The 26,393-nt window shown below is 31.4% G+C and overlaps 2 protein-coding genes across 3 annotated transcripts; one reads left to right on the top strand and one right to left on the bottom strand.

The window, feature by feature from the left end:
• Nucleotides 1–8,992: 8,992 nt before the first annotated feature.
• On the bottom strand, nt 8,993–17,498 carry LOC103858565 (protein DMR6-LIKE OXYGENASE 2). 2 transcript variants are annotated; one of them, XM_033288152.1, is made up of 3 exons: nt 15,149–17,498; nt 14,268–14,831; nt 8,993–14,193 (listed from the first exon to the last, which is right to left on the bottom strand). In XM_033288152.1, exons 1-3 carry the CDS (start codon nt 15,374–15,376, stop codon nt 13,936–13,938), a joined length of 1,050 nt encoding a protein of 349 aa, XP_033144043.1. In that variant the 5' UTR covers nt 15,377–17,498; the 3' UTR covers nt 8,993–13,935. The 2 variants fall into 2 exon arrangements, with proteins under 2 accessions (XP_033144043.1, XP_009134194.1); XM_009135946.2 differs by having other exon boundaries at nt 14,268–14,837; nt 15,149–17,492.
• A 1,313-nt stretch (nt 17,499–18,811) lies between these two features.
• Nucleotides 18,812–20,096, top strand: LOC103858564 (nascent polypeptide-associated complex subunit alpha-like protein 4). The gene is made up of 4 exons (XM_009135945.3): nt 18,812–19,061; nt 19,141–19,225; nt 19,383–19,507; nt 19,588–20,096. The coding sequence occupies exons 1-4, from the start codon at nt 18,996–18,998 to the stop codon at nt 19,936–19,938; spliced, it is 627 nt and encodes a 208-aa protein (XP_009134193.1). The 5' UTR covers nt 18,812–18,995; the 3' UTR covers nt 19,939–20,096.
• The last annotated feature ends 6,297 nt before the right edge of the window (nt 20,097–26,393 follow it).

The raw sequence follows: 26,393 nt of genomic DNA, 5'->3' as shown, positions 1-26,393 counted from the left end.
TGCTCTTGTACCAAGCTTCCATCAGAGGAGTTCTTGCTTGGCTTCGTTGGTGTTGATAGACATTTGAGAAGGGGAAGTCTGTTTCATCAAATGTTACGTGTCTGCTGATGTATACACGGCCTATTGATGGCATTAAGCAACGGTAGCCTTTGAACTTCTCACTATAGCCAAGCAGAACGCACTTCAACGACCTAGGATCAAACTTGTTTCTTGTGTAGTCTCTCAAGGTAGGGTAGCATGCACAGCCAAACACTTTCAGAGCTGAATAGTTAGGCATTCTGTTGTGTAGAGTTTCAAAGGGGGTTTTATGATCAGATAGTGAGCTGTGTGGTAGCATGTTGCTTAGGTAAGTTGCGGTGAAGAACGCTTCAACCCAGAACTTCTGAGGCACCTGACTATGAAACAGCAGAGACAATCCCATTTCAGTGATCTGACGGTGTTTCCTTTCAGCTAGGCCGTTCTGTTGCGGTGTGTGTGGACATGAGATGAGTTGTTTGATCCCACGTTGTTGTAAGTGTGTCAAGAATTGGTTGCTTACAAATTCTCCACCCCCATCACATTGAAAAGAACCAATAGAAGCATTTTATTGATTCTGAACATTGTTTTGAAACGCAACAAATACAGAGAAGAAATCTGACTTCTTCTTTAAAGGAAACAACCAGCTATGTCTAGAGAAATTGTCGATAAAAACTACATAGTAGACAAATCCTTGGACCGAAGTGACTGGAGCTGGACCCCATAAATCGCAATGAAGACGTTCAAGAGGTCGTGTTGCTCGAAACGTTGAAGCTTCAAACGGGAGACGAGCACTCTTTCCCATCTTGCATGCTTCACAATGGCCTGTTGAACTCTTATTGATAGATATAGACTTGATAGATGATAGGTGTTGGAGTGTAACTGGATTGGGATGTCCCAGACGTTTATGCCAGATCTCATCACTTGCAGCGGCTTGACCGGTGGAGTAGAACGCCTGAAACTTAGACCCTTTCACCTGATACAGACCACTAGTGTTTCTTCCCCGAAGCAGAACCTTCTTGGTTGCCTTATCATACACAAGCACGTTATTACGGTCAAAGTCAAAAGCACACGGATAGTCCTTAGTGAGTTTTGACACTGAAAGTAAAGACTTAGCTATATTTGGGCACACCAATACATCTTTTAAAGGTAGCTTACCTGAGGAAGAACAGATGCTTGATGACCCGGTGTGAGTTATCGGGAGGAATTCACCATTACCAACCATCACTGAGTCAGACCCGTGATATGCTTGTGAATGTTGAAGGTGGTTTGTTGAGTTGGTGATATGTGCCGATGCTCCGGTGTCAGGAAACCACTCATGACCTTGCGTATCTTGAATCTCTGCCATACGGAGAGCCGCTAGTGCACTGTGAACATCATCATACGCGTTATCAAATCTGTGCCAGCATCTTACCGCTACATGTCCTGTCTTTCCGCATATTTGACATACAGGTCTAGATTCAGCTTCAGAGGAGACAGAGGATCTTGAGGATGTTGAGGCAGAAGATATGTGTTGAGGGAATCCTCGGCCTCGCGTAGTGAAGTAGTTACGTCCTCCTCTGCCTCTTCCTCTGTTCCTTGTGAAGTAAGGTTTGCCTCTAGTTGAGTTAAACGCTAGGTGAGGAGTAACATCAGCATCTGTACGGTAGCTCTGAAGTCTATCATCAAAGGCTGTGAGTCTCGGTATGATGTCATCAAACGTCGGAGTTTGTGCTGCGTCCATAGTCCCTTCAATACTGGTCTTGATGGGTTCATAGTCTTTGCCTAACCCGAGGAGAGCGGCGAAAATCTTCATCCTTTCTGGTACTGGACTCCCTATTGAAGTGAGTTGATCGCAGATGGACTTGATTTCGCGCAAGTAGTCCATCATTGGCTTCTCTTGCTTTGATGTTGTCTGCAGTTTCCGTTGGAGTTCGAACAACCGTGAAGACGAAGCTCTGTTAAAGTGGTTTGCGAGAGTCATCCAGATCTGAGCTGATGTTGCGCAGTCAAGAACCACACTTTGAATATCTTCAGAGAAGGACCCGAGTAACCAGGACTGTATCACCTGATCTGTTTGAAACCACAGCGCATGATCTGGATTTGGGATGGGAGTGTTCGTACCGTTGATGTTTGGTACTGTAAGGTGGGGAACGGGTTGTGGAGTTGATCCGGTGACAAACCCTAACAGACCTTGCCCGTTCAGAAACGCCTCAAACTGCCGCTTCCATAGGATGTAGTTTGTGTCTGTGAGCTTGACTGTCACCGAGGTGACTATCTTGAGAGAAGGAGGAGCGTATGGTTCCATCGCCATAGCTCTGATACCATAAAGAAGTTTGTAATTTGAAGAAGATGATGCTTTGTTTACTGAAAATGCATTTCATTCAACTTAGGAAACTTGAGATTACAAACTAAGGTATTTATACACAAAGTCAAAACCCTAGTGTTCTTGGACAGATGTCTTGATCCTATGCAGCTCCACAATCAAGGGCTGAGAACCGATTTGACAGCTTCACTCCATTACCATCTTCACACCTCGACGTCATCTGTACTTTGCTTTTGGCCACCACCTTGTCGTGTTTCAAATGAAGCCGTTGCGCGGTTCTTTCTTCTTCATCTGTTGGGCCCTTATCTCCGAAGCCCACTTTGGCTTTCCCTTTAGCTGCATACGCCAAAGCTGCGTCGTTTAGAGGAGCTTGTTTAACAATCTAAACAATAAGAATTAAAAATACTTTTATATGATTGTGTTTTAGTAAAATATGAAATATCTAAAAGAAAAAAATATTATTTAAAAGAAAAAAATAATCTTAGGTGTGATAGTGCATTCTATTTAAATGGTCTTATATGTAAGTAATGGCCAAATTACTTTTAGTGAAAATCATACCAATAATTAAAAACAGTGGCATTTCCGTAAAACATGAGGTGAGATAAAGTTAGGTTCAAATAATATAATAAGACAGATAATGAAAACGATATGAATTGATGGTAGATCTTGGTAAAGAACTAAACGATAGGGTTGATGGTAAATATTGGTAAGGAACTAAACTATAGGAATGATGGTAAATATTGGATGAATTGATCGAGTATTCCGTTTTATAGTGAGATGAGTTTAGGAGATTAAAAAAATGAGAGTTTAGAAGATTCGTTGAAAAATTCTTTGAAGGAAAGCATATGCGTAATTGTAGTGCTGCAGCTGCGATTGGCCAATTAGGTTACAAGCTCGAGTATCATTAGCAATTAGCGTGACGCTATATATTATTTATGAGCACTTTTCTTTTGTCAACTGGTTATGATGTAGGACCTGTAAGTTATTCTTTTTTTTCTTCCTGCTAAAAACCTGCAAGTAATTCGCCAACCCACTTATGATTATAAGCTACTAAACCAAAAACAAATATGAATATAAGTCAAATCGCACTTATAGAAACTAAATAAATGAGATATATAATTAATGTGACGGTAATATAATAAGTTAGATTCGAATGAAGGTAGCTAACTTGGTGTATATATATAAAAAGACCACTATGAATTATGTATATAAGTCAAATTGCACCTTCTTAAAAAACATCTGAAATATATGTCAAATTGCACATATAAATACATAATCTAATAGAATTTAAACAGAAGACCATTTTTTTTTAGGGGTTTTTGCCAAAACTAACCCACAACTTGATTTTAATTCCAAACCTATACCCAAACTTGAATCAAATGCAAAACTAACCTAAAAGCCTAGTGAAATTACAGCTCAGCCCCTTGTGATCAAACAAAAAAACAGAAGCCATTTTTACGAATATAGCCCCAGTAAATCGTCTGAGTCGTCTGAGATGTTGGAAGTCGTCTGGACGACTGAAGTGTAAGTCGTCTGGTACCAGTTTATTTTAAAAATAATTTATAAATCTTGTAAAAAATATTTTGATGCGTAAAAAATAAAAATCAAGTAATTATAAACAGTTTTAACTGATATAAATTAAGATATGATAAAATTGATTTGTTTTGAAGATAGATGAGTGGAAGTAGTGAATCATGAAATACTTTGGTTTAGGAGTTTGGCAAACATATGTTGTAGTATTGTATGTATTGTTAGGGTTAGATTTTGGAAAACTAAAATGTTTTTTTCAAAAATTAGTTTTCACCTATATGTGTTTATTTCTGTGTATAGTAAACACTTTTCAAGTTTGATTTGGTTTTATGAAGTGTTTAATTAGATAATTAAGTTTAGGGGTTATGTTTAGGGTGTGGACGACTTATATTTCAGTCGTCTGTTGAATAATTCCCGCTAAAAATATTTAATTTCCCGCTAAAAATATTACTCTTTTGGACGACTTACATGTAAGTCGTCTGTTTTAATTTCTTCACCAGACGACTGAAATATAAGTCGTCCAGGAAGTCGTCTGAGTCAAAAATATTAAATCTAATTGGATTTTTTGTCTCCCTATATAAAGAAAAATTTACACATTCTCTCTCCTCCTCTCAAATGGCTGCAACAAAAATGTAATGTTCATCATTCTAAAACTCTCCAACCTCTCTCTAATCTCTTTGACTTGAAAACACCAAACTTTATATGAATTTTTCAGTTTTGTCTCATGTATTTCTTACTAATCTATCTCTTTTGCAGGTTTTTAATCAAATGGTACTCATCTTCCACTAATTTAGAGGTAGATCTATTAATTTTAGATATGTATTTTTGTGTGTTCTATAAATGTAGATTTATCTAATCTTCCACTCATTTTCTCTATTTTTAAGTCATTTGAACGGTTTTGAATATGCAGGTTTTTCAGATCTGGATTTGATGTGCAGGTTTTTCAGATCTGGAAGACTTCTGGGACGACTTACCTGTTAGTCGTCTGGAAGTCGTCTGGACTTCTTGGAAGTCTTCTGACAAAGTCGTCTGGACTTCCAGGAAGTCGTCTGGACTTCCAGGAAGTCGTCTGGACTTCCAGGAAGTCGTCTGGACTTCCAGGAAGTCGTCTGGACTTCTAGGAAGTCGTCTGGATTTTTCTGAGCGTTTTGGTAAGTTCTTATGTCTGATTTTTCTTCATTTGGTAACTTCTTGTTGTATAAAGTTCTTACTTTTTTCCCAAACTAAAACTCTCCAAACCCACTCTAATCTCTTTGACTTGAAAACACCAAACTTTATATGAATTTTTCAATTTTGTCTCATGTCTTTGTTACTAATCTATTTTTTTTTTTTGCAGGTTTTTAATTATTTGGTACTCATCTTCCACTAATTTAAAGGTAGATCTATTATTTTTAGATATGTATTTTTGTGTGTTCTGTAAAGGTAGATTTATCTAATCTTCCACTCATTTTTTCTGTTTTTAAGCCATTTGAACGTTTTTGAATATGCAGGTTTTTCAGATCTGGATTTAATATGCAAGTTTTTCAGATCTGGAAGACTTCTGGGACGACTTACTTGTTAGTCGTCTGGAAGTCGTCTGGAAGTCGTCTGGACTTCCTAAAAGTCGTCTGGACTTCCTGTAAAGTCGTCTGGAAGTCGTCTGAACTTCCTAAAAGTCTTCTGGCAAAGTCGTCTGAACTTCCTGAAAGTCGTCTGGACTTCTTAGAAGTCGTCTGGACTTCTTAAAAGTTGTCTGGTCTTGTCTACTCAAGTGGAATCCAAGCTTGTCTTTGTAGATGAATGATCTATAATAGTTTTGTTTGTGGTCTGTTTTATGAATTGCATGTATACTCTTTTAGTTGTGAATTTTTTGTAAAATCAGTAATAATGTTTTCCAAGATGTATTAAATGTGCTAACAATGTGTTTACACATTTACAAATCAATGAAATAATTGACTTCAGTAGCCTTTTTCTTATCTTTGGATCTCTCATATGCAATAATAAACTCCAATGGCCTTTTTCTCATCTTAATAAACAAGAATGTTGGTAAGAGATGGAAACAAACAATAGTAACTAGTCAAAGCATATCATATTTTTTATAAGTTTGCATTGAAAAACTTAGTCAAATTTAGTAAAACTAAGGGAGAGAACATATTTTGTAAATATGAGTTTTACATATCTTGAAGTTACTTATCACTCTTAAAAATACAAGTTATTCAAAAACTAACGTAGAAGACTTAAAAACTAGTGGAGAAGACGCGGACGACTTCAATATAAGTTGTCTAGACGACTAAACTATATGTCGTCTGGTCAACGCAGAGGTTATTTTTGCAATTGACTTTGAAATCTGTTATTTCGGACGACTGAAAGTTAAGTCGTCTACTATTGTTTGGTTAAAAAAAACTCCAAAAAAGCTAGACGACTTACATTTCAGTCGTCAGAGGTTAGTTTTGCATTTGACTGGATTATTTCAGAAGTTTGACTTTTTGGACGACTTACATTTCAGTCGTCTAGTGAAAATTAAAATAATAATATTTTTTTAAAAGTAGACGACTTACAGTTAAGTCGTCATAGGTTAGTTTTGCAATTGAAAAAAAAAACTTTAAGATTTAATTATATACAGACGACTTATAATTCAGTCGTCCACGAGACGACTGAAATGTAAGTCGTCCAGGATTTACGAGGTTTGACCAGAATCTCGGAAAAAAGTCCTGGACGACTTACAATTAAGTCGTCTGGTGGACGACTGAATTATAAGTCGTCTGTGTATAATTAAATCTTGAAGTTTTTTTTTTCAATTGCAAAACTAACCTATGACTACTTAATTGTAAGTCGTTTACTTTAAAAAAAATATTATTATTTTAATTTTCGCCAGACGACTGAAATGTAAGTCGTCTGGGGAAGTCAAACTTCTGAAATTATCCAGTCAAATACAAAACTAACCTATGACGACTGAAATGTAAGTCGTTTAGGTTCTTTGGAATTTTTTTTGAAACCAAACAATAGTAGACGACTTAACTTTCAGTCGTCTCAGGTTACAGATTTCAAAGTCAATTGCAAAAATAACCTCTGCGTTGACCAGACGACTTCCAGGTAAGTCGTCTACAGCCAGACGACTGAAAGGTAAGTCGTCTACAGCCAGACGACTTACTTGGAAGTCGTCTGACGAACAGATCTGGAAAAAAACTCGATGTCATACCTTAAATTGGTGAGATAAGTTCCTTAGCATACATAAGGCTTCTCCAAGCACACAGAATCACAAACGGAAGTCACCCACCCATAATCGTTAGTTTCTATGACTCTATGAACCATAAAAATTTTAGAATCAAAATCTTGGGTTTTTTTAGCTCATTGTGGAGAGAAAGTGAGAGATATGTTGTGTTTAGTTCACAAGAATGGAAAAAAAAGAAGGGTAAATCGATTTTGGGAGCATTAAGAGCTTCAAATTGGTTGTTCATAGTGGTTGTGGTATTGATAACAATGGCAATCTTGTAATTACTTGAAGATGACGAGGGTGAGAGAGTAAAAATGTCATTTTCGAAAAAAAAAAAAAAATTGATGGCATTTTCGTAAATTATATGAACTTGTGGGGTGAATAGGGCAAAACCAATTTTCAAAAAAAAAAGAGGTTAGTTTTGTGTTTGACTTTAAGTTATAGGTCAATTTTGCAAAAATCCCTTATTTTTAACTTTTCAAAATCCTTGTGATAAAAATACTAGAAAACAAAATAATTATTCTTACCAAATATCTATTGCACCTTAAATCCAAATTATATGTTCAAAACTATAATTCCTTACATTTATATACTTTTATATTTTTGAATAATTATTTTTAAAAATATTATGTTTTTAAAAATATTTTACTTTTACATTACATTTACAATCTTAATAATTTTAAAATATTTTTATATAGTTTCAAAAAACATTTTCGAATTTCAAAAAGAAAATTTGAGAAAAAATATTTTTTTTGTAAAATTGAAAAATTGTAAAATTTATAAAAATGTTTGAATTTGGAATCATATAATCCGAAATTATATAAAAAAACTTTTTTTTTTTATTTTTTTTATTACTTATACATCTATACATCAAGGGGTAAAATAATCTTTTACCTTTTTAATGAAATTTCTTTTGGGCATTTTCTTTTTTAATGCTCTTTTTATGACAAAATCTTTAAAATGGCTATTTAAGAAAATTCTATGTATCAGTACTATTTTCTTTTTTAATTTGAAAGCAAAAAATAAATAATCATACTATATGATTTAGAAAATAAATAGATTATATATTTATTTTAGAAAAAATGATAGAAAATAGGTAATACAAATTCATGAAAATCTATATCAATTTAAAAAATTTATGATCAAATTTCATAAGTCAATATATATAAATTTTCACAATCCACATAACTTTTTAAATTCTATCAACTCTCAAAATTCATAAACTCTACACAAATTCATCTTTCAATAACCCCCTCAAAGTTATTTTGATTCTTATCGCATATTCATTAAAAACATCTCATTAGCGAAAAACATTTACAAAATACCTTAACTCTGTGACTTTTTTTTGACTAACCTTAAGTGTGTGACATTACAAAATACATTAGTATATCTATTTTCCATTTTATAATCAAGAGAATCCTAACATTTTTGCAGTTGAAAAAATGAGATTTCATTTAATATACATTGTTACATATAATTGTATTATAATGATTAATACAGGAATAACAAACTTGTGAAATATGGTCACTGTGACTTTATAAATCAATAATACGAATCATTACAGTCTTTATACACTTTATGAAGGGAAATTGCCACAAATACCACATTCATAGTACTACTTTTAATGTTTACACTAACCACTTTTACCCTCACTTTTAATGAAAGGTAAAATACAATTATACTCTTAGGGTTAACTAATCTAGACTTAGAGTTTAGAGTTGAGGGGTGGGGTAGGGTTTTTGGAATGTGAAATTTATAATTCTAATAAATATATAAATACTAAAAAAATATATAATTTTTTTTTAAAAAATAGTTTCAAACATAATTTTTGTTTTTCAAAAAGAAATTTGAAAAAAAAAATAAAAAAAAAATTCGAAAAAAAATTCAAAATTTTTTTTTTATAAAAAAGTTCAAATTTGAAAAAGTATAATTCGAAAACATAAATTTATTTTTTTATATTTTTATATTTTTTTCTTTTTTATATTTTTTACATTTTTTTATTATTATTATTTTTTTATTTATTTTTATTTTTACTTTTATTTAAATAATGATTTATTATATATATAAATAACAAGGGCATAAAAAATTTTTGCCACTTAATGAAGAATGTATTTTTGAAAATGTCTCATTAGTGGTGGTAAAAATGAAAAGTGGTACCAAGAAAGTGGTAAATATGTAATTTCCCCCTTTATGAACTGTATAAAAGCACATAAAAAGATTGATGATCAACACGTTAAATTAATATATTATATAAATGAATTGATAATCGATATAGCATTATAGACAAATATTTTGATATTTTGATATTACAATCGTGTAATTACATAAGTTAACAATAATAAATTCTAAAGAATCTTGCATATTTTTACAATTTTGTTTTGTGAAATCAGCAGATAAATACATCACTCAGAATAATTTTGATATTTTAACAATTTTATATAAAAGAAAATTTGCAAAAACAATTACCTAAAATATTGTAAGAATATCATGTGAAAAAAAAATCAAAACAATATTCTTCAGATAAATAATTTTGATATTTTACGAATTCTAAAAATGCCTAAGATATCATGTTGGATATATGAATCACAACTGAGTGTATTCATATTTATCCTCAAAATATTAAAAGATACTCTAATTTATTATACTATAGTATTTTTATAAAGTATTGACAACAAATTAATAATATATATTAAACAACTTTAAAGTACTGTATATAATTGGAAATAAATTCGTTAACATGTATATTGTCAAGATACTCTTTTGATGCTATAATTGTTTAATAAAATGAATTTCAAATATATAAAATTGTGTAAATTTACCTATTCTAAAAATATATTTCACAAAATATTACAATGTAACAAATACATACCAACCTTTTGAAATATAATTATTTTCAAATACTCTTAAAATATTTAAAAGCCATAATACTGATCAAATTATATTGACAATTATAGAAATAAAATATTATAATTTATTTTAAATTAATGATTTCACTTTATATCACGGGTTAGAAACCTAACAACACTTTGAATAGATTTTTGAAATTTGTATTTCAAAATATTATAATGCTCAAATGTAAATATATATGACATGTCAGAATAAAAATTTGCGTTTTATAGATTTTAAATAGAAAAGATTAACATTTGCAAATACAGTAGAACTCAAAAGTGTTATTTAATCAACTATTTTCTCTAAATTTTAAATATATAAATTAAAAAAATGCCCATAATGCATGTCAGAATTCTCCTTAGGATTTAATAATTTATTCAACTAAAAGCAAAAAAAAAAGTTAATAATATTACACAAATTTTAAATATAAATTATGTACACATAAATTATTTTTAAAAATATGTTTTATTAAATAATTTTTGTACACATAAATATCATCTTGTGTTTTGAGAGTTCGTTTCATAATACTTTAAACTTTTATCTACATAAATATCATATATATTTTTATAATTGAAATGTGATAATGTGTTTTAACCCGTTTCATAATACTTTAAACTTTTTGTATGCTTAGCGGAATAACCTGTAAAAATGCAAGTGTAAGCACATAAACCGTAACTCACTCCCTTTTATAATCAAATAATATACATATTTACTAATTTTAAGTATTTTATTAAATAAAATATCATATAAGCTTAACTAAAACTAGAGAATATAAAACTGAATTTATTTTTATGGGCATTTTTGATGATTTTATTTTCATTTTTATGGTCAATAACGAGTGGACATCTTTTATTAAGAAGTTTTGGGTTCTAGGAGAAGATAAGCATCAACTCTCACCTGATCTACGTATGATATTTGAATTTTTTTTCAGATTGGTTTTGCGTAGAAATCTTCTTTTCGATGCATAGGTTAATATTGCAATTTACTATTTGTAAAGTATTCCATAAAAGACTTCTATGGAAGTCTGTTAACTTTCTTTACAACAAACAATCGAGTATACTTCTCGAGAAATCTCTGAAAAAGCAACTATAGTTTTGTAATTGACCAAAATTTTGAAAAAATGATTTTTTCATAGAAGATTTTTGGAGAAGTTTTCTCTGAGTAAAATTCTAGAGAAGTCTTCTGGAACAGTTATGCAATTGACACAAATAATATATTATTTAATTTTAAAATTATAATATATTATTTAATTTTAAAATTAATTAATTAGCAGACTTCCGTAGAAGTATTCTCATGAAGTGTGATCTAGTTTTATTCCGAGATTTTAGTTAAACCTTTGGTCTTCAAATAAGTTCTTCGGAAATCTTCTAAGAAGTCTTCTTATATAAAGATAAACATGATCAATTACAAAACTAACACATGTTGACTTTTTATGACACTTTAGAGACTTCATGTGGCCGTGAGAAGACTTCTATAAAAAAACTGCAAACTAACAGGATTATCAAAACCCAATAATTTACAAAAGGAGACTTCCTAAGACTGTAATTGAGCAGATTTCTTGAAAACTCTTCTTTTGAAAATTTGCAATTACAAAAATAACCTAAATATGAGACTTCTCAAACTTAAAATTTAAAATAAAATTTTAAGTTTTTGTTGTTAATTCATGTACATATATCAATGTTGGGGCTCTTGATTAAAACCTACAACTTAATTTTAAATATATTATCAATACTCATTTTATTAATGTTTTTAACTAATAAGTCTTCCAGTTTTCGTAAACTTGCATATTCTCCATATATAAAATTATTCTAAGATATTCTTGCTAATTTATGTGTATTCATGTTTTAATAAACTCGTGATGTCAGATGTTTAAACTTATGTATTAATATTTTTGGAATTTGAACTTATGTGATTTTAAGAGTATTATATGTTTGAACTTTATTATGTGTCAAGGGTAACTTTATTATAAATTTATGTGTAATAACTATAAGTTGCTATCATCATTATCATCCAAAATAAACAAAATTGATAAGAACAAACGTAAACCTCCCCTTTAAGTTGCACAACCATAGTGTTAATATATAAATGATTTACAGCGAATAAATAGTTTATAATCACAAGAACTTGAATGAATAAACAAAACAATAGACAAAGAGCTTTTAAGTAGATTGGAGACAAAGTGGATGTATTATTTACAACATTATATAAGCTATCAAAACAAGAGACTCTCTCTGCATGATTTCTCACTGTACATCCAATAGCTAAAAGTGAAACATGACTGGGAATACCATTGTCTAAAATATTCAAGAGCATCTCTTATAAAAGACTTCTTCGAAAATCCTGCCAATGCATTATAACTTAACATATCCAATAACTCATTGTCAACATCTCCAATAACTCGTTGTTGTTGTGGCTGTTATTATCGTTGGAGGAACTGAGTCTGCTTTTCAAGCCTATCGCAGCAAATACTTGACCATTACCATCTCGGTTGCCAATCTTTTCGCCCATGATGGTTGGACTCTACTTCTATTCTTTCATGTATGTTTTGATGGCTCCTGGTTCTGCATCTGAAACATGCGAGAGAGAAATAAAGAATATAACTGCAGTTCTTACTTAGACTAAACTTCAATGTACAAAACGAAGGTAACAAAAATGGTCCTCAGTAGCGGCACCAAATTGATATAATATGTATACACACACCAATTGACCTAATGTGCACACTACCACAATCGATTGGTATGCTGATGTATCACTTTGGGATCAAATCCACTGAGACTAACGATTACACTACAGTTCTATCAAATGTATTAGAGCTATAAGACATAGAAGTTTGGTTGTTGTTTTATGTAAAGAATGTAACTAAATCACAGGAAGAAAATGATGTGTAAAACAATTAAACAAAGTGCTAGCTTAAGGACAAGTCGCATGGAAACAATAATCATGACTAGTAAATTATTCAGGAAACAATGAGAAATAAGTTTAGAGATAAAAAAAACAAATCAACCCGCCCTTAATTGTGGTACCAATTACTTTATCAAACAATCTTAATGTCTAAACTGTCCTTTGAATCAGAGATTGAAGACTAGCATTAAGAGTTGGTTTTATTCGCTCACGAGTTGCCATAACATCAACTGTTTTTGGCTACGGACACCTCACTCAGATATGTTCTTTCTAGAAAACCTATTACACTTCCGATGAATAGATTCAACCTAACTAAGCGATTAGTTTATTTTCATCATTAAGTTCAACAATAAGGGAAGACAACAATCAAATATATATATGTTTAGTTTGATGTTTAGTTTAAACCAAAGCAGTTGCTCCATGCTTGCATTGCCTACTCTGTTTACAGAACATTGTCTTATTCCAAACAGACCAATGGTTAGTAAAATGTGCACAACTTTTGATTTCACTGATAGATTGACCTAAAATCGGTAGCATTGGAAAGCTAACTCATTTCTCTATTTTGTGGCTAAATTTCTTCTCAATCAATTAATGGTAACCTTTTCATATATCTCCAAACTTCTGATGTTTCTGCATTTTAACATGCCTGTTTGCTCTGAAAATTACTTATTTCCTCTAAAGTGACCTAATCTCCATCTAAAGAATTCAAAGAGGACTAGAAGACTCAATAATAACTCAAAAACACTCTAGAAAACAATGTTAGAATGTGTGAAAAACATGACACATCATTTCCCTTCATGTCCAGCTTCATTATTCTGATTCAAGTTGAATCCTCTCTCTTGACCTCTTTAAATATGTTTTAAATCCTTCTTGAAATTGCAAGCTAGTTTACCGACACTATCATCTACCTTTTGAGTTACACGTCTTCAATGAGTATAATGTGTTGCAAGAAGAGCTTGTTTTATCTAGAAAGCAGATTAGTTAACGTTCATACGAAACTAATTAAACAAAGTAAAATGAAAAGGCAACCAGATCGATATTTTTAATTCGAGTCAATAACTGAAAAGAACATAGTCTCATGGCGTTTGAAAAGTACAGATTCTTAGGTTTTGGAAATTTTGAACGTGTCAATACAGCTCTCAGTTGCAAGTGCTCTGTCCCAAAACTTTTCATAATACTCAGCATACGTAAAGCTTCTGTAAATAGCTGGAGAATCTTCTTCTTCATTGATCAGCTCTTGTTGTGGGCCAACCACAGCATCAAAAGAAGGACAGTAGAAGGTCGGTATTGATATCCGCTCCTTGTCGCTGTTCACAACAGCTCTGTGTAGCACACTTTTGTATTTGTCATTGCTAATAACCTGAGAGGAGAAACAACCACATAAACTTAGCACAAAGAGAGTAAAGGAACATAAGAAATATTTCGATTAAGTACCTGCATTTGGTCACCCATGTTGACAATAAAAGTGTTGGGAATAGGATGAACAGCGATCCATTTACCATCTTTAAAGACCTGTAAACCAGAGACTTCGTCTTGAAGAAGGACAGTGATCAAGTTTGGATCTTTATGTCCGGGTAGTCCGAACGTTAGATCGGGTTGAGGACACGGAGGATAGTAGTTTAAGGCCATGTGTTGACCGTGTTTGCCTAATGTATTGCTCACACGGTCTTTCTCAAGGCCTAAGCTCTCTGAGATTGCCTCAAGGAGTATTAACACCAAGGCTCTAACGCTTGTAGCGTATTCGGCTGTGATTTCTCTGAATGAGACGGGATGTGAGGGCCATTCGTTGATAAAATCTTCGATGGGAAGGCAATGGAGTCGGAGGAAGTCTCTCCAGTTAGAGACTTTCTCTGAGCCGACGTTGAAACTTGTGGAGAGTCTCGTCGTCTTTTTTGTATCCGCAGAGTAATGCTTCACTCTTTCGCTCTCTGGTTGATGGAAAAACTCTCTGGCCACAGTCATCATTCTTTCGATTGTTTTTTCTGGTACTCCATGGTTCTTGATCTTGCAAAAAAGGTTAGAACACAATTTGTCTCGTATTACAACAAGAGAGACGATAGTGATAGTGTCATGCAATAAAAGAGAGAACAAACGTGTGTTGCGTTAAACCAGTGTAAATGCATGAGAAAATAAAGTCCAGAGAAATAGAGTAAATTCTAGTAAAAATGCGAGTGTTTTGCAAATTTGCAATCAAATGTTCATTGCAATATAGCAGAGTAAACTCGAGAGAAACACAGAGAGCATTGCAATAGAACAGTATATGAGTCAAACAGAGCAAATCTGGAACTAGGTTGAAAGTGAAATAATTGAGTTACCTGGAAGAAGCTATAAGATGAGCATGCATGAGCAAATTGGTGGATAATATTGGCTCGACTAGGTCCATAAAGTTCCTGGAGATCGATAAGAGGGATGGAATCGCCGGAAATGTCAACATCAGAAATATTTGGGCGGTCAGAGATTTGTCGGATATAGCTTGAAGGGACGCGATCCACGGAGGAGGCGATGTCGGACACGAGGAGCTTGGATGTTGTAGAAGTTTGCATGACTGGCGTAAGTGATTGCGTCAAGATGTGAAATCTGAATTGAGAGATAGAGATGTTTTCATATGTAATCCCACATGTGATATATATAGGAGAATCTAAAGGACATGCACCGCATGTTGTTTGACACGTCGCGGTTATATGTATTTATTTACTTTGGTGAGATGTTCAACATTTTCAAGTTAGAAACTATCTAATCTATTACTCCATACGTTTCATATTAAATATCGTTATAGAGAAAACTTTTTGTTACAAAATAAATATTATTTTAGCATTTCATTACATAATTTATTAATTTTATTTTTCAGTTTATTTTTCTATTGGTTAAAATATGACTAGTTGTATGGATAATAATATTTTTATATAGAAAATATGAAAAACTAAATGTTTTTTTAATCTGTGTGCATAAATCTAAAGTGATATTTAATATGAAACCGAAAAAGTAAAAAGAGGATACCAATTTAAATTATTATTTAGTTTTGCAAATTATTTACACTAAAATGCCACTAAAATTATAAATAATCATTTCCTAAATTAATGTTGTCTTTTTCCGATTAATAAATACATTTTCCTAATTTTAGTTTAACCAAAAAAAGCAACAATAAAAAAAATCGGTAATATTATGGCATCAATTAACTATAACCTCCAGTTTTCTTTTAATATAACCTATAAAAAATATACGTGTTCTTCTTCACCTATAGCTAATCCACCTGTATAGCAAGCAATGGAGAATTACCATTAGTTTTTCTTTTACAAATATAGATAGATAAATATGACAAATTAAAAAGTGAAAGTAGAGGTTTAGGTTTTTATTTTTATTTTTATTTAACTAAAATTCAAACCAATTATTGAATTCTATATTTCATAAGTTTGTATTAATTTCATTACTATTGCCAAAAATCAATTTACTACCTTTTATAAACAAACAAAATGATTTGTTTTGTTTTTTTTTGTTATTATTAGCCCCAAAACAAGAAAAAAAATTATGTAATTTTTAAATTGTTATCCTTCATCATATATGTTATATTACAAAACTATGTAATAAGAATATAACATTTAGTACAAACACAAATAAATTACTAAAAATAAATATCAGCAAGGCCTAGTTACGTTTTATTTACGGAGAGGAGTGACTGTTTACGACACAGAAGATTTCAACAAATCAAAAAGAGAATGATATCAAAAACTAAAGGAAAAGAAAAACTAGTCAAAAACAAGAGCAAAATTAATATAGAAAATGTATCATCCAATTCCAGTGTATACTTTTTTCAGTTACAAAAAAAAAAAAAGTATTATACTGTATTACTAAAAGTCAAATCCACAGGACCACATATAAGAGTTTAACTAGTAAAAAAAAAGGATATCTATGAAATTGAAAATACCTTTATAAAAAACGAAGGATATCTAAAAAGTAAAGAAGAACTAGTCGAGAAAAAGAAGAGAAAATCAATTAATATAGCTAGGACATACTTGTTTTCGGTCCGTTTCTCAATTCGGTTCTCGGTTTGATTCTCGGTTTGATTCTTGGCTTGGTTTTTGGCTTGATTTTCGGCTCGGCTCTTTTTCAGTTTTTTCGGTTCTAGAAGTTAAGGATCCGTTCGGGTATTTAGAAAGTTTGGTTCGGTTATATCCGAAGGAATTTCGGATCTCATTCGGTCTGGTTTTTTGGTTAATTCAAGTTAAAAGTCAAATAATCAAACTTTTTTTGGAGATTTTCAATAAAAATTTGTATAATTCAGGTAATTTAATTTTTTTTTGCGTATTTTACTTAGAGATAGTATTTTAAAATTAGTGATTATTTTAAATCTAAATATAGTAAATATTTATAAATATATAAATTATATTATAGATATTCGGATATCCATTCGGTTTTCGGTTCGGTTCTGGATCCACTAAGATAATTGATTGATAGGATCAAAACTCAAATCGAACCGAAAAAGTTCGGTTCTGTTATTTGGATTCGAATAAATGTGCTCACCCTTAAATATGGCAAATGGAACATTTGTCTTTTTGAGAATTTTTTTTTAAAGTCTAGTTCATGTTAATTATATTTTTCTTATACGAATTTATCTATATAATTATATTAGTTACTAAAATGTTAATGAATATGATATGAACGGAAGAAAAAAAAACCAGGAAACACACAAAATATACTGATGTGACGGATATCATTACTAATCGAATGGGTCTAATTGAATTAGGGCTTTGACGGTGCAATGGTGTAGCCGTGTGGGCTAGCTAACATGTAGTTAACTTACATGTGACAAAGAGTAATAAACGTGTCAGTTTATAAACAGTTTCGGAAGTTGTCAAATATTTATGGTATGCAAAATGAGATGACGTTAGCAGCCTGACGTTAAGCGATATGACGTGCGTTTAGCAAGTTGACCCCATCTTGATCTTGTACGTTTTTCGTATATTTGATTTTAGCTGTGATTGGTTTAAAGTGGAGTAAAGTTGTAAAAACAGCTGGAACGTAAATTTTTTCTCACAGTAGAACCATCTTTTTATCAAAAAGTTTTTAATAATTAAATTCCTCAACTAAAGATAAATCATAAAAAAACTCTCAACTAAAAATTCTATAAAATAAACTTTCAGCTTTAATTCCATTAACATATGTTAACCTTCGTAAAAAGAACCGTAACGGATGTTGACATCGGTTAACGAAATTAATTTACAAATTAAAAAGCATGAGCAGATACTCTATCTCATTTACTGATTATTACACCAGAAACTTTGGTTATATTTCCTAAAATTCAAGGACAAATCCTTCCAGAGTATTGTATTATTGAAGAAGAGTTCTAGACGCAGAGTGAAAGAAAAAACGAAAATACACAAAAATTATAAAGTATAAATATAGTAAATTGGGAAACCGAAAATATGATATGTAAATCAAATTAAATCATTCAGATATGATTTTAATATAATATTTAATTTAATAAATTGAAATATTAGAAAACTGAATAATCAAATAAAAACCAGACAAAAATCTGAATTGAACACCCTTTGGCCTCTGGGAACTATGGCTTGGATTTTTAACTGAATCAATCCCACCGAACCAAAATTTCGGTTAGTTCGGTGAAAAGTTCACTTCGATTCGGCAGGTTTATAAATAATTTTGGTTTTTGTTTCGGTGACCGGCTAGTTTGGTTTTTCAAAAACTTTGATTAATTTTTGGTAAAATTTTTTAAAACCAAATTACCCGAAAACCGAATATAACTTTTTTACGGTTCAGTTTAACTAAATTTTAGTCGAACCAAACTACCCGAAATCAAAACTACGAGAACCCACATGCCTACTGGGAACTACATGATCCGAAGTACCAAAAACTGAATCGAAAAAGGTTACTTTAGGGGTTGGTTTGTTTTATCCGGTTGTCTCAGCGTGACAAAAGCAAATTATTTGCACTAACGTATTTAGCCACTGAAACGATTTATTCGATTCGACGAGACCTAGTAGACTCTAAAAACGGGCTTGAATGAGGCCCATTAGATAAAAATGGGCTAGTTATAGGGTAGGCCCACAAATACTAGACTTCGTATTTATTCGTCGCCACTGAAAAGGTGTTAAGGTTTTCGCTGCGCTATTCTAGAAGGGTTTGTTGGAAGAAGATAAGAAGAAGATGCCTGGCCCTGTTGTTGAAGAAGTTAAGATTGAGGAAGCCATCAAAGAGCAAATGAAGCTCGAGGTTCGTTCCCCTTCCCTTCCTCTCTCTTGTGTTTCTATTCTTGGTCATATGACGATTGTTTCATCTGTGTATGGAGCAGAAGGAAGATGATGTTGTCGTTGAGGATGTGAAAGACGGCGACGAAGACGTCGATGACGATGACAATGACGATGACAACGTCGATGGTATAATATATTTTCACGATTTGGTTCATTCTGTTGATGTGTTATTAAACAACGTTATGTATTATCGTTTGTGTGTGATTAATGATTATAGACTGTTAATACTATATAAAGTCTTGTGGTTATGTTGTTGTGACTTGTGTTGTATTTGAATTTTAAGGAGCTGGTGACAATGAGAGCTCTAAACAAAGCAGAAGCGAGAAGAAAAGCCGCAAAGCTATGCTGAAACTTGGAATGAAACCTGTCACTGATGTTAGCAGAGTGACTATCAAGAGATCAAAGAATGTAATAACGTTTTTTTTTTAATCAAACTCTTTCTTGAAAAACCAATGCTTGATTCTGTATGTTGATGCTTATCCCTTCAGGTTTTGTTTGTCATCTCGAAGCCGGATGTGTTCAAGAGTCCCAACTCTGAGACCTATGTCATCTTCGGTGAGGCCAAGATTGATGACATGAGCTCTCAGCTACAAGCTCAAGCTGCTCAGAGGTTCAAGATGCCGGACGTTGCTTCTATGATCCCCAACTCTGATGCTTCTGAAGCAGCCGCGGTTGCACAAGAGGAGGACGAAGATGATGACGTTGATGAGACTGGTGTTGAAGCCAAGGATGTTGAGCTCGTGATGACTCAGGCTGGTGTTTCGAAGGCCAAAGCCACTAAGGCTCTTAAAGCCAATGATGGAGATATTGTTTCCGCCATCATGGAACTCACTACTTAGGTTGTGTCGTAGAGACTCGCAGCTGTCCTCTTTTCATAAATTAAGCGTCTCATTTCTCGAACATTGTTTGTGTTTCGCCACTTTAAAGGCTATTTTCTCTTCTATAAACCATAAACAAACTTGATTCCAAATCTATAGCATGAGACATTCATTTCTAATGTTGTACTCAGTTTAGTACATATAATTGTAGAGTTATGTTTGTTTTGTGACAAAAATCAAAAATCATAAAAGCTTTAAAAGGAAAAAAAAGCTCATGAAATTGATTGAAAAACAGAATTCAGTTTCCGACTGAGGAGATCACATTATTTTTTACTGAACTCTTTAAACTTTTCACTCGATTATATCATATTTTTATTATATTTATCAATAATTTTTTTATAAGAAAATAAATGTTATTGGTTATAAACTACATCAGTTTTGAAACATGCCCAACAATATTGACACGACGCTCACCCATTTTTATTATTTTTTTTTTAAATATGGTCCACTAATTATGTATGTTAAATAAGTCCATAATATTTTTTTTACATTTATTTTATTTTGCCTTATATTATTAGAAGAAAGTAAATCTGTGTAAAATATCTGATCCGAAGAACCGAACCGAAGTAGATTTGAATGTAATACTAAACACAAACTAAAACTGATTAAGTACTTAGATGGATCTAAAAGTTTAATATCCACATTACCATATCTGAAACTGATCCAAACTAAAATATTTTGGATACCAAAAATACCTAAATCATAATTATATACTTAATATGCTAATTATTTTAAATTTATATCAATAAGATATTCAAAAATATGAAAATATCTAAAAATTATCAACATAGTCAAAAGTCAATATCTAAAAATAACAGAAAATTTTCAGAATACTAAAAATATTTATATGTTTTCCATCCAAATATTTAAATAGAGCTAATTTTTATGTAAATTTAAATATTTAGTCTTACATTATTCAGTTTTTATGTTTTATTATATTTTATTTTTGAATTTTGAGGCTTTAAATATATTTGATGCTCTTCCGCGTGGTCTTCGGAGAGGTTATGTGGCTTGTTGTTGAACATGTTTAGTGACTCTACACTCGCAGTACAGACCTAATGGCAAATCCGATAGCTTTGTTACTTCTTTGGTTGTAGGATTCCAGTTGGACTGTCGATAGAGCCATTGCCTCAAACCGTCATTTCACACCACTGTTTATAGCTTCCAGTCCTCCTATGTGGAATATGCGTCTTACCAGCGTTATTGCAACTGGTCGTGCCTAATAGTCTGATCCTTAGTACTAGGATGCTATGTTTTCAATGGAAATTTCATTATAGGAGTCTCGCATGTTATTGACATGTTTTGTTATCTATTTTTAGTAGTAGAATTAAGTGGTTTAAGAGACGATTCATTCTGAATCTTAGAATGAATATGTTTTTATAGTGGTAAAAAATACAATGCCGTCATGATTAAGTAGTATAGGATCCTTTTTCTAGGTGTTACTAGATCTTGGCATTGTATGTGGGATTAAAATCTTTATGATAGTTATAATTTTGTTATCATGAAGTGGTCAATAAAAGTTGATATTCGTAGCAACAACAAAAAGAAGTAAGAATACTGAAATGCATGCGAATACGGAAAAGGGATGAACAGCTGAGTAATTGAATTTGGAATCTCTTTTTGCTAGTGAAACTGGATTAAATAGTGGATGAATGTCATGTAAGGTGACGAGGGGTCTCAATTCTCACGCCCATATTGGATGGCCGAGAAAATAGATAAAGTCATCACATCATTATGTTTTACGTGACTTTTATATGTTATGACCTTTTGGTATGGGAAACTTCTCTCTTGGTTGTTTTTATTTTATTTTCATTTTCTTAATAATTTGATGGACGCAACCAAATATAGAGTAATTACCATTTACAGTACCATTCAATAAGAAAATATTTTATCTAATTTTCACCATTTATTAAATCCTTTCTCAAAACTAAATTCACCATTTATAAAACTTTTAATAGTTTGTTACTTTTTTTTTAACGCTTGGTATTCAATCAAAGGTATCCTTACAAGTCTAGACCAAACTGGCCAACAATTAAAACTCAACGAGAAAGACACCAGTAGATTAACTAATCCCATACACATATGGGTAAGAAGTAAATTTAAAAACCCAAAAAGGACTCGAGATTGTGAGAGTGAGAGAGATGGAGTATGACTCACAAAGCAAGAACAACATAGATGCTTTTAAACCTCTCTCACTGTGACGAGAGTCCAACTCTCCTAAGATAGACAACTCCCATCACAAAGAACCCATGGCTTCACAATCCAGCAAGTTAAAGACCTATTAATCTTCATAAAACTTCTGAATGCGGCAAAGTCGGACAACACATAATACGACCCACCTAGATAGAAACCACCATGAAACAAGTAGTAAGGACTAACCACTCTGAAATGAATGGATAGCAAAATCACCAGCGAACTACAACCAGTTTGTAACTTTACAATTTGCACAATGGATGCTATTTTTCTATCAATGCATACCTTACGCTAGGCATGTGACTTATTATCCGGGATCCAGATTCGATCGGAGATCCGTTCTGAATCTACTCTGAAAATATGATATTCGGGGTGTCTGAATCCGAATCCGGATAATACAATCTTGGATCCGTCAAAACCGAATTTGGATCCGTATTTTTAAAATATATTAATTTTTTAATTTTATAAATATTTATATTTGATATATTAATATTTATAGATAAATTAGTCATATAATATAATATTTAAATTTTTATAATATTATTCACATATATATAAAAATATTGTATAAATATTTAATTTATATATTATTTTTAGAATCTTAGTATTTTAAAATTTATTTTTATTTTTAGTTTTTTTACAGATCCAGATCCGGATCCGGATACCCATAAATAATATAATACATAGACGGATATCCAAAATCTGGATATTCAAAAGCCACGAATCTGGATTCGGATATTATAATTAATCAATGTATAAAATATACTACATAAATACGTTCAAAAATAAGTCCTAAAACAATTTCAGAACTACACTAAGGAAAGCTAATAATACTCCCATTCAGATTTTGAGCGAGTAATTTATCCTTTAGATGCTTTGGAATTAAGTATGTATTCTATAATTAGAAAAGCTAAGGTAGTAAGATAGTAAGGTGATTATATCCATTAATTTTTAATAAATTGTGATTTCGTGTTTTAAAGGGTGAGATACTGGAAACTACCAACAATAGATCTATATGTTGAAGCATGGTTTAATGGAGTTCCACTAGATAGTGTTAATTTCGGTGTTGATGGAAGCGGTTTTGTCATTGGCTTAGCATCACTCATGTTTGGCAATGAGATCGACAATGTATTCCTTCAGCATCAAGTGTAGGCCAGAGATGGTTCGTGTTGCTTCAGTTCCAAGAACATAGTGTAAGTATGTCGCCTCTTTGATGGAGAATTTTTCTGTAAGAGAATTGAGAATGTATTGTACCATGTTTGGGTTACCGCCAATGACAAGGATATCGTCGACGTAGTACATATGTGTTTCTGTTGCTCATATAAAGAATGGAGGTTTCAGCTAGAGAATTGGTATTCCACTGTTGAGGATGTGTTATCAAAGAGATATGTACCAAGTGCAAAGACTAAAATGATGCTAGCCTCTTGTGGCGAGACACATTTGCAAGCTTCTTTCGTAGTATATTTTTTTATAGTTCGAATCCCAGAGCAATCAATTTTGTACTTTTTTGTTAATGGCTTTGGTCATTGATTCTGGGGTACGTTGTTTGAAGTGCAATTAATAATTTACATTTTTGGGTTTATTGCTGGACTTAACAGTGTTGCACTCCTAAAAGAGTGAATTGTCGTAGGTGTTAATAGCAGTTCTTTTTTTCTGGGACATCATTCATAGTAGTTCCGTAGACTAATACTACTATTAATGACTTTTGCAAAAGAAAAAAATAATACTATTACTCTATTAGTGAATGGACTTGCCTAAAAAGAAATGCAAATAGTATTTACTAGTTATATTGCACACTAATATACTATCAATAAATGATTCACCGGCTATATTACGCACTACTTTCTCTGTTTCATTTTAATTATCGTTTTATATTTGAATACACAAATTAAGAAAATATTTAATTTTGTATAGTAAATTAACAAATCATTACTATTACAACTAACCATATTTCAATCAATAAAATAAATAAATTGAAATATAAATTTAATAAATTTGTATTGAAATTATAAACAATACTTATTTTGAAACATCACTTATTTTCACCAGCTATACTATCATAGCTACATACAATCAACTATGGACATATGTTTACTAATTTTGTCGTTGTAAAGTAATTTAATGCAAAATCAGAAGCACAAAAAGTAGTAGATAGTTATTCATCTTTGGAAGCTGTTGCGAAAATAGCCTCACAAGCAGTAGTATTTCATCTTTGGAGGCAGAGAAACAATTTGGTGCATAACCAAACTTCCATCCTTGCAACTTCAGTGTGCATTGGTATTGATATGGAAGTGTGAAACATCATATCCCCAAAGAGGGACAGGAAGCACTTCAGCTCTCTCATGTCTCTTTGGCTGAGATAATCTAGATAATCTAGTTCTTGTTAAGCTTTTGTAATTTGATCCATCTTGTTTTTTTTTTCATTTTACCAAGATAGCTCATATCTAAAAAAAATTCTAGATTTTTTTTCATTAATATGAAATTTACAGTTTAGCAAAAAAAATGTAGATAGTTATTTAATGAATCGTTTTCTAGTTATTTACTTTATAAGTCTGTCTTTAAAAAATAAAATACTAACAGTTTATTTGATTTTGTTTCTTTGTTTTTAATGTTTGACAAAATAGCTTAATCGGTTGATTTAGATTAACTATTACACAAATTTATGTCTACACTTGGAACAAGATCTTATGACATTAAATATATATATTTGCAGCCGTAACTATACAGAAATAAATATTATCTTGAATCTGCCTTCTTCGACGACTTTTTCAGTATTATAAATGTTATCCTTCACACGCGTTTAACTGCAGCACATATACTCCATTTCTTATAAGGTATAAATATCCTCTTGGCATATCAAATAACTTTGGCTACAAAAGCTTGATTTTGTTTCTACCACTGTTTTTAACCTGACATTGATCCGCGGTGTAATTTGCAAACACAGTGATCTAATACGTAATCCAATTTGGGTTTAAAGAAAAACTCATTATTTAAAAACTCAATAAAATTGCAAAAAATCGTTAAACCCAAACCCGGCAACCAGCTAAACTAATGTGTGATACGATGTATAATTCAGTTTGACGTAAATTGGTTTTGCAAAAGTTAGGTATATGAATTCTTAGCCAAGCTACTTTTCATCTGATTTTAAACGTAATCGATCAGTATTTAAAAGGATCCACAAGAAGAAAAACGGACTGAGCAACAAGAATGATCCACAAGAAGAAAAACAGACTTAGTAAATTTTAACGAATTTTGAAGACGAAAACCGTGATTCTGAAGATAATTCTGAAGAAATTTAGTTGTTTCTTTGTATTTTAATTTAGAACTTATGTTTTTTTTTTCAATGAATTATATTTCTAATTTATTTTAATTTTAATTATGTTTTTAATTAAATTTATTTATATATAAATATTTATTATTTAAAAATATTAAAACTATTAAAATTTAGAGGATTCATATTTTTGCAATGTCCTCACACATTTACGAGGAACCATTTCCCTCGCAAATTTTGTAAGGGAATAAATTCCTAAGAAATTTGCAAGATATTTCATTTCCTCGCAAAGTTGCAAACAATTTGCAGACGTTTTTAATTTTTAAGTAACAATTTGCGAGAGAAAAAATTTCCTAGCAGTTATGCAAATAGCGATTTCCAAGGAAATTGTGATGTTTTTTTTTGGGGAATTTCATGTTTACCATTTTCATGGTATCACTTTTCATCTTGATCATCACTAAAAGAACATTTTCAAAAAGACTCTTATACCCTTGTTCTCTATATATATAATAAATTAGTATTTAAATAAAAAAATAAAAATATTTCTTTTTTATGTTTTCGAATTATACTTTTTCAAATTTGAACTTTTTTATATTTTTTTTTTATTTTTTTTCAAATTTTTTTTCAAAATTTTCTTTTTAAAAATCGAAAATTATGTTTGAAACTATTTTTAAATTTTTTAAAAAATTTTAAGTATTTATTTATATATTTATTAGAATCCTAAATTTCACATTCCAAAAACCTTACGCCAACCAACCTCAATTCTAAATCATAAGTCTAGATTAGTTAATTCTAAAAGCATAAGTGTCTTTTATCCTTAATTAAAAATGAGGATAAAATGGTTAATGTAAACATGAAAAATTATACTATGAATGTGGTATTTGTGGAAATTTCATTTTTTTCGCTTTCTTGCATGTAGTCAAGTACAACTATAATCTTCTTTTCATTTACT

Source organism: Brassica rapa, chromosome A03 (assembly GCF_000309985.2).
Source record: "Brassica rapa cultivar Chiifu-401-42 chromosome A03, CAAS_Brap_v3.01, whole genome shotgun sequence".
NCBI lineage: Eukaryota > Viridiplantae > Streptophyta > Magnoliopsida > Brassicales > Brassicaceae > Brassica > Brassica rapa.
The sequence above is the reverse complement of the archived record's forward strand: the minus strand, read 5'-3'. Positions and strand labels throughout refer to the sequence as shown.

Excerpts from the sequence above, each read along its gene's own strand:
- LOC103858565 (XM_009135946.2), bottom strand. The coding sequence starts at position 15,376 with ATGCAAACTTCTACAACATCCAAGCTCCTCGTGTCCGACATCGCCTCC. Across the intron at positions 14,838-15,148 it reads CATCTTATAGCTTCTTCCAG|ATCAAGAACCATGGAGTACC; the intron begins GTAACTCAATTA and ends CTTTTTTGCAAG. Across the intron at positions 14,194-14,267 it reads ACATGGGTGACCAAATGCAG|GTTATTAGCAATGACAAATA; the intron begins GTACTTAATCGA and ends TTCTCCTCTCAG.
- LOC103858564 (XM_009135945.3), top strand. The coding sequence starts at position 18,996 with ATGCCTGGCCCTGTTGTTGAAGAAGTTAAGATTGAGGAAGCCATCAAA. Across the intron at positions 19,062-19,140 it reads AAGAGCAAATGAAGCTCGAG|AAGGAAGATGATGTTGTCGT; the intron begins GTTCGTTCCCCT and ends TGTATGGAGCAG. Across the intron at positions 19,508-19,587 it reads CTATCAAGAGATCAAAGAAT|GTTTTGTTTGTCATCTCGAA; the intron begins GTAATAACGTTT and ends TTATCCCTTCAG.